General features: G+C 41.5%; 1 protein-coding gene across 1 annotated transcript; it reads right to left on the bottom strand.

Annotated features, from left to right (window-relative positions):
* Positions 1 to 917: 917 nt before the first annotated feature.
* On the bottom strand, positions 918 to 4655 carry mafba (v-maf avian musculoaponeurotic fibrosarcoma oncogene homolog Ba). The gene is made up of 2 exons (XM_042004026.1): positions 4446 to 4655; positions 918 to 4171 (listed from the first exon to the last, which is right to left on the bottom strand). Exon 2 carries the CDS (start codon positions 4127 to 4129, stop codon positions 2957 to 2959), a length of 1173 nt encoding a protein of 390 aa, XP_041859960.1. The 5' UTR covers positions 4130 to 4171; positions 4446 to 4655; the 3' UTR covers positions 918 to 2956.
* Between the last annotated feature and the right edge of the window lie 4175 nt (positions 4656 to 8830).

The raw sequence follows: 8830 nt of genomic DNA, 5'->3' as shown, positions 1-8830 counted from the left end.
CACGGGGCAGATAATGTTCTGACACCAGAAACTCTAGCCCGGGACCAAGTCAACACTTACTCCCTTATTCTTCTGCCTTCGTTGTTACAGTATCGGGGGCATTCAGATTAAAAGGGGGCTGCGAGTACAAACCACCGATGTGTTTATAATTCTCAAAGCAGTGACATAACTTGATATTTCGTGTGCATATTTGCATGCTATAAATTAGGGGGAAGAGTTGCAAATGTGATGGCATGCGTCGGTGATAAATTTCACTAACCAAAAAATTACCACACTAAGCAGACGCGCACAAGGGAGTATTTTAAAGCTGAGATCTGCCTCGATGCATTAGGCGACAGGATCGGACGTTATTTGAAAAGACTAAGATTGTGCAACAGCCAGGTTGAGTTTAGCCTCTAAGTGTATTCAAAACCTAACGCGGTGAAGCTGAAAATAATTTTACCACTTAATGTAAATCTGAGGTTTTCATCTCTTCTCCGCTGTGTTGCAAGGTCAAAGATCTCCTTTTACTGTGCGCTCCTGTCACGGCGAGGTTTCTGCAGAAGTCAGCATGCCAGCAGAGCAGCATGTATAGGAATCTCCCCTGCAGCTGCACCTAACTGCCAGACCCGGTGATCTAATCACTGCAGGCCAGTAGGCTTTAAGCCAAAAAGTCCACATCAGTCCTAAGTCTGAAAATTAAACAAATGCCAAATAGAAATTAAATATAAAAAGTTTGGAGCTCGGTCCAAATTAGTTTTTTTTTTTTAAGAGAAAAAAAAAACTCGTTTAGTTCATGTCGTGGCCTTTTCTTTTACTTTGGGTAATGTGTGAGGGCTTAAATGGCTGTTTACACGATACATCCCACGAGCGACTTCGTCACCTGATTATAAAACTTTCCTGTAAATGGTTAAAAAAAAAAGTCTGAGAGGTCACTGTTGCCATTTCAATGACTTTAATAAGCAAAATAGGAAACAATTTTTTTCAAAAACAACAACAAAAAGACAAAACAGAAACCAGCCTGAATGGAACAGTTCAAATTTAAGTATTATTATTTATATAAACAGGATTGAAAATTGATCCCCATTATCGCTAAATGCATGGAATTGGTGAAAACAAAACAACAACCCGCTGCTGCAGTTTCAGTTCGATTTCAACACAGTTGAATCAACAAACCAAAAGATTGTTAAATGCATGACTTTTCAACGACATTTTCAAATACAAGCACCATGCTTTATGATATGATCAGACACTTTAATTTAAATCATTAAAATAGAAAAATTGAACTATGCATCTGGCCAGCAGAACCAGAATCATCAAATAATAATAAAACAGAAAAAAATAAACAGTATTACATAATAAAGATGTTGTTTTCATTTTGAGAGTTTGCACAACCTGAATCCCCTTTTTTACTGACCGGCAGGAAAAAAAAATCAGGAAAACATAGAACATTAGTCAAACAACAAAACCTGTGTGTTATTTAAGGATTAACTCATAAAAATATCTGACAAGAAAGATGTAAAGGTTTAGTCAAAATATAAATCAGTAAAGTAGGCCCAGTGAAAATATGCTACAGGTGGCTGTCCATCGGAATGAGAGTAGCCTATGTGGTTTTGATAGAGTCAAATGGATTCTGTTTAACAGTTGATATGAAGTCAGACAGTTTACTAAATCTGTTGAGCAACGTTGCAATAAAAGCAAAACTGAACCCTATTATGAAGAGTCTTCACCTTGGAGAGCTAATAATGTTGTTGCCACGTCTATCTCCTTAGTCTCGCGCAGCATGCGTCCAAATATTGAGCTACAACTATAACACATGGGCCTATCATGAATATTACAATATCATATCATAGTATGTCTTCCTGGAGGGAGGTCTGCACAAACTTCAAAATGAAAACCTACAAATCATCATCCAAAAGTGCACTTGACATACATTTGTAGTTGTATTTAAATGCAACTTTTAAAAGAAATCCACTCTTCTTTCAATCAACATCCCCAAATGATAAAAAAAAAATCGTAACAAATAATAAAAGAAATATAAGAACACATCACAAAGAAAGAAGTTCAAACCAGCCTCCTCAACCTTGTTGTGCATTTTTGGGGTTGAATAATATTTACAAGCCAAAAGAAACCCACACCATACGATACTGCACCGGCAGTCCTGCTGTTCTGTCCCGTTCCCCCCCCACCCCCCACCCCGAAAAAAAAGAGAGAAGCGCAGATCAACAACATGCTCTTAATATACACGAGAAAATGAAAGTACAAAATAGAAATTATTACCATACATGTCCAGCATGCAGGATTAATATTTAATGCAGTTTTTTTGTTTGTTTGTTTCAATATATATTCGAATATAACCAAGCAGGCAATAAATCAATGAGATGTTGCATAAAATGTCCCTCCTCCCGTGAAGGGTTAGTAGACAAGTTAAATTTGTGGATCCCGCCTTGGATATGTTCTGAGACTGCGGGCCCACTTATCGAATGCGAGTCTCATGTGTTGCAGGTCATGAGGCCAAGCCCGCTTATTTCATAACAATGTCATGGTTTGGGAGATCAAAATGACAAGATAACAGCCTCCACGCCATCCCAGACTACTTACAGATTATGTAAAAGCTGCAGCCTCAAAGGAGAAAAAAGTTCATCAGCTGATCCTCCTCATTGAAGAAGAAAACAGTCTCTTCACTACAAGCAACTAATCTAAAAAGATGCTGCCGCTGATCAGACACTACTTTGCTCTTTGTATCTCAGTTGACACGTGGATGGGGAGATGATTATATATGAGAATAATATTTGATGGATTATTCTTCTAATATGAATATAATTATTACCGTTATTAGTATAATCAAACATTATGGGAGGTGTGCATTATTGTCGTTTGTTCATCAGCAAAGTCAGTCACTTGTGGAGAAAATAAAAGGTGGGGTGGAGGGAAAAAGTTTGTTCTTAAGGGGTTCACAAGAAAAGGCTGGGAGAACTCACATGAAAAACTCTGGTGATGAGGGGTTGTCACTGGTTGAGCCAGCCTCGCGGAACCCGTTACTGGCCCCCGACCCCGTCAGTTTCTCGCACTTGAGTTTGTAGGCGTCCCTCTCCCTCGCCAGCCGGCTGATCTCCGCCTTCAGCTGCTCCACCTGGTTCATCAGCTGCGTCTTCTCGTTCTCCAGCACGTGCTTCTGCTGCACGCGCTTGAACCTGCAGGACTGAGCGTAGCCCCGGTTCTTCAGGGTCCTCCTCTTCTGCTTGAGACGGATGACCTCGTCCTTGGTGAAGCCCCGTAGGTGTCTGTTGAGCTCCCTCACCGACATGGACACCAGCTGGTCGTCGGAGAAGCGGTCTTCCACGTTCAGTCCGCCCCCGGAACTGTGATGCCCTGCCGACTGGCTCAGGTGGCCGTGCGGATGGTGGTGATGATGGTGGCGGTGATGATGGAGGGGTTGGTGGGACTCTGGGGAAACCGGGGATGGGCTGTCGGGGTCCTGGCTGTGGTGATGGTGATGCTGGTTGTGTGGGTGGTTGTGTCCGCTTGGGTGCCCTGACAGCTCATCGGCGTGGTGCGGGATGCCCCCAGCATAAGGATGGTGATGCTGCTGGCTGTGGCCGTGATGGCTGTGGTGGTGGTGTGGGCCCCTGAAGCCCTCGAAAGCGCCTTGTTGCTGCAGCTGCTGTTGGACGTGCGGAGGCGGAGGGTGGCCGTGAGCTGTGGCTCCGATCAAGGCCTCCACGGCGTCCTCGGGGGTCAGGCTTAGCGTCTGCGGGTCTATCTGCTGGTGGTACCCGCTGTTCGGCATCCAGTACAGCTCCTCTAGATGGTGTTTCTGCTCTGTGGGGCTGAAGCTGGGTGAAGAGGGCACCGAGCTGCAGGGTGTACTTATGGGGGTGGAGGACACGGAGCCTTGTGGTTGGAGACGATTACACTGACGCACCCCGTTGCGATCCAGCCCGGCCAGGCCTTCCTTCTTCACGTCAAACTTCATCAGGTCAAAATCGTTGACATATTCCAGAGCCAGAGGGCTGCTGGGTAGCTCCGGGCCCATGCTCAGCTCCGCACTCATGTTGTCGCGACTTTTTTGCAGATACGCAAAGGTACTGGCAAACGTCGCAAAAGCTGACTTATTAATCACCGTCTCCTCTCTCCTTTCTTGTTTCATGCAATAGTTATTTTGGCTCCTCCACCGCTCTGCGCTGACTTGCTGTAGCATGAAACACCGTGTGATTGGTGGAGAAAAAAAAAAAAAAAAAAAAAGAGAGAGAGAGAGAAAACAAAAAAAAGTTGGTGCAAAACTTTCAGACTTATGCTCTGCACACGGTTTGCGTCATGTAGCCTACTTCTGCTGGGATAAGGTAGCAAAGACCATGTTAGAGCTAGAAAGCAGTGCGCCTCAGTGCAAAAGTTAAAACTCAGTCCTTTCAGCAGAAGTGGCTTCACAAAAAAATCGGCATAAATAGGAATAATCGAAGAAATACCCGGTTTGTTCTCTGTGACGGGCACCAGTCCACGTTGCAACTAATTGATTAGTCCCTTTTTTCTCCAGGAAAATAAAAGGAGCAAATAAAGCAGGGTAAACAGGACGTCTGATTTCCGATGAGAAGCAGCTTTTCCAGCTCTGCACCGCAGAGATTTAAAGGCTCGCCTCTCTCACTCTCTCCACTCTCTGGTATCCAGCAGACTGCGCTTGTAGCCAGCCAGCTTTATGCCTATAGCGCACCGTGACGTCCACTGAAAGGGTGGATCGGTGGCGCTCAGCGCTCCAATGGGAGCTTGACTCTCGGCTCAAACAGAGGAGGAGAAGAAAGGAGGAGGGCGCACAATTCAGTCCTGACAGCTACAGTCAGCTGACCGACTTCCCTAAAAGCAGATGGTGGAAGGAAAGTGGAGGAAAGTGGCAGAGAACTACATTCACTTCATTTTAGAGCCTATGCGCGTCCCTGGTGTGACGCGCTACTTCTGGTCTTCACTCGATAGTTTTTAATCTCAACTAGAACGAATCGATTGGAGCCTTTAATTCTGTAAACTGGAAGAAATGTCCCTAACATCGCTTTCACGGAGAAACAATTTGACAAAACGTTCAAGAAAATTTGACTTTTTTTTTTTTTTTTTGTATTCTGGTTGTTATAGTTGTTTCCAAAATGCTCTTAGACTTGCTCAGTTTCCCAAACTGGAACAGTAGAATAATCCCAAAACATATTCTTCAGTTAACTCAGCTATCTTGTTTTTATATTGCTTCATGCAAGTTGATCTATTTTCAAACGAATTAAGATTTTCTTACGTTTTAAATGGTAATCTGATATTTTTTACCGAACGGTAATTGAGTTATTATTATGATTATGAGTTATTTTGGTCAGGATTCACATCACGTGAGTCGTAATTTTGCTTCAAAGAACAGATGCCCAAACACAATTTAGTTTACATTTCTGGAAAAGTCCAATCTTCCTCACATAACTTTGATGTGTTCTGTTGTTCATTTTGGAGTCAGTTCCAATCAGCTCAGTCACAACTCTGATGTTTAGAGCACATTTTATAGATCATTCCGCCTCATAAACAAGAGCCACCTTGATATTTTGTTGTCTTGTTTCTCAGCGTTGACGGCAGCTTTCCTGTATGTATTTGTAAAGTTAACGTTCCTCAGTTTCTTTAAGCGAAAAGTAAAGTTGATTTTCTCACAGCTTGACTCTCACATCAGATTAATCGTGGCTCGGACCTTATGTTTTCACACCGTGCAGAATCTGCCAGGAGATTCACCAGAAAACAGGCTCAAGGCTGCCCCTGCGTGGACAACACACGCACCGAACAAGCTGGTGTGATACTGCTGAATGGCTGATAGATTTTCTTTTATTTTGCACATGGATTTTATATATTCGCTAATTGCTCCTTTTAAATGACTCATCCTGCAATTACGAATGACAAACAATCTCAAATCACAAGATAAGCATGCAAACCTGCCGCAGCATGTTTTTCCTTGTCATTTTTACTGTCTGACAGGTAGTTTGGCCAAAATAGGATCAGGTCTTCCCACATTTGCGTGTGGAATTGATCTGGTCTTTTATTGTCAAACAAATGCATAAACAGAAATAGAAAAAGGGAAAGTATTGCAAGGAAACGTCCCCCTCCCCCGCAAAAAGAAATTGTCCGTAAATGAGCCAATTTGAAGCATCGATTGGATTACATTTTCGTTTCCACCCAACACTCACGGCTGAGCTCAGCCGCGATCAGAGCGTATTGATCAGGATGGATGGAGGAGGAAGAGGCTGCCAAAGATGAGATACGTTAATGAAGGCTCATTTATTTAGTTTCAGTTCTTAATCAGCTGAGCTTTGTTGCTCTGAGCCAGGAATCCATGTTCACAGAATGATAATATCCTGATATGGTTTAGTGCATGTTTTGTGTTTAAAGTTATAAGTGATGGAACTCAGGAGTAGTTTTGGATTTCACTAAAACTGGCAGATTTTTAAAACCTTGAAAGACATAAAAAAAGACATTTAGAAAAAGACTGCTAGTATTATGATAAAACTTTTATTTAAAAAGAATTGAACAAATAAATAAAAAGTGCCAACCCATAGCCAAACATTATATTATTATTATTATTGTTATTGTTATTGTTATTGTTATTATTATTATTATTATTATTATTGTTGTTGTTTTTGTTGTTGTAAGTGAAGATTACATAATTGGCTGAAAACTAAAGTGTAATTTAAATTATTGTATTAATTTCTGATTTAATTTTCAACTTTTTGTCAACAGATAAAGTTAAACCCAAACACACATTCTATTTTCCATTCTCAGAGCCGGATGTCTCCCTATACGTCCGTCACATTGATGCAACAAAAATAACAACAAAATTCTCTCTTTTCAGCTCAGTATAAAGAACATTCAAGTTCTAATCGTTCTGTTACTTCCCCGCACCTGCTTTTTAGCTCTCAGCTCCAGTTCCAGCTTCAGAAGCGCTCTGAGCCAGTCGTGTCGTGCTGAACCAACCTAAAACCTCCTCCCAGCGAGGCCGAACTGCCGACAGCCCCATTAGGTCGTAATGCTCTCTAATATAACCAGAGTCCACCGCCTAATAGATCCACGCAGGGCTGCTGGCGTCTCTCCCCCTTCGGTAATCACAAGCTGTAATGGAGAGACGAGATGTAAAAAAGCGTCCATGTCAGCAGCATATCGGTGGTTAATGATCTATTAAGTGATCCGTGTGCTTATGGACAGCGAAAAAAAGTGTTGATGCTTGCTTATTCTCCTCTAATGAGAGTCCCATCCTACGGATTTTAGGAATGAATAACAGAAATAAAATCACCTTTAAAATGTTACATTTAACAGTTGACGCATGGAGGCTGGAGAGGCTGCAGAGCTTCCCACAGCTCACATCTCGGACCTGCAACGGGCCCACTGGTGTCACATAAGAGGCCCGGGTTCTGTCTATGGAACGATACACGATTTTCCCCACATTTATGGATTTCTAGTCTGTTTCAGGACCTACCCATGCATGTGCACCTGCGGTCCGGAGGCCAGATTGCACTGCTAAGAACCTTTTGGATTCGAACTCGAACTCCGTCTGTCATAGAGGACAGAATAACACCAAGGAATATTTATTTTATTTTATTTTATTTTATTTTATTTTATTTTATTTTATTTTATTTTATTTTATTTCATTTTATTTCATTTTATTAATCTTTTTTTTTAAAGGTTGGAAAGTCTGTCTCTTCATTGATGTGAAGAGTTGGTTTTATTTGGTCTTCTGTTTGTTGGTTTGCGTCCGTTATGACTCAAATATTTTCCCCATCATTCCTGAAGATGCTACAGAAGAAAAAAAGGAGGGGAGCCCCCGTGGAAGGCCCGTGACAGGTGGAGTGAAGGATGGAGATGGAGAGACGATGCTTTCGGAAGTGCAGCTTTACGCGCTTTAATGCAGGAGGGAGGAAAAAGAAGAGCAGAGCAGACGCTGCAGCGCCGGCTTCAACTTTCAAAAACTAACTGCCTTAACACAGTAACTGATTTTATAATGAATTACGAGTTTGTTTTAAGATGCATAAGTAGTATATATAACTGTAATTACACACTAATGTGTTTTTTTCTGTGTAGTCTCAGTTGTCATTTGGTTTATTCCTTATCAGGCTGTTTATTTGTTTTTCAAACTTACTCACCATGTATGTCTTTGTGCTTTTAAAGATTAGATTAATGTTTAATCACTCATTTGAATTTTATAGCAACAAACTTAATACAGTTAATTACAACCGCTCGACATGATAGAATCACAATGAACAAATGTTTTCATTAATTAATTTAATCATTCTTGTGGCATACAGTAATAAAGATACCTAAAATCTGAGTTTGATCACACATATCCTTGTCCTGTTGCGTCAATACTCTCACATCCTCCTTTTACAGTCTGACATTTACTCAGGCTTTCTTGTTTACTTCACATTTATCGATTATCTCTGTGAAAACATTCATTATTAAGATGTGTCGTTTGTGTAAACAGAGACCAGCCAATGATGAAGGCTAACATTCCCCACCAGGGATAATTGACTGAGGAGTTTTCTAGAAAGCATCAAAAAGGTAAGATACATCTTCAAATCTTGACAATCTTGTGATCATGAAAGAACATTGATTTAACAGCGGGCATAACAATTTATGTGTTTTAAAACCCTCTTGTATGGTCTCCTCCTTGCCTACAGACCTCCCTTTAACAGTCTGAATTTCCCCCCACTTTTACAGCAGTTACACTCTCAGGTAGTTGTGTTTGCGGAGAAATTAGGGTTTATTTCTTGTGACAGTGCGCCTCTGGTGGCGCAAGTACTCATTGCTAAAGGTTTGATGTGTATCATCAGTGGCACGGTCTTTTAGCCCGTGCAGA

This window comes from Melanotaenia boesemani, chromosome 13, assembly GCF_017639745.1.
Source record: "Melanotaenia boesemani isolate fMelBoe1 chromosome 13, fMelBoe1.pri, whole genome shotgun sequence".
In the NCBI taxonomy this organism is placed as follows: Eukaryota; Metazoa; Chordata; class Actinopteri; order Atheriniformes; family Melanotaeniidae; genus Melanotaenia; species Melanotaenia boesemani.
The sequence above is the reverse complement of the archived record's forward strand: the minus strand, read 5'-3'. Positions and strand labels throughout refer to the sequence as shown.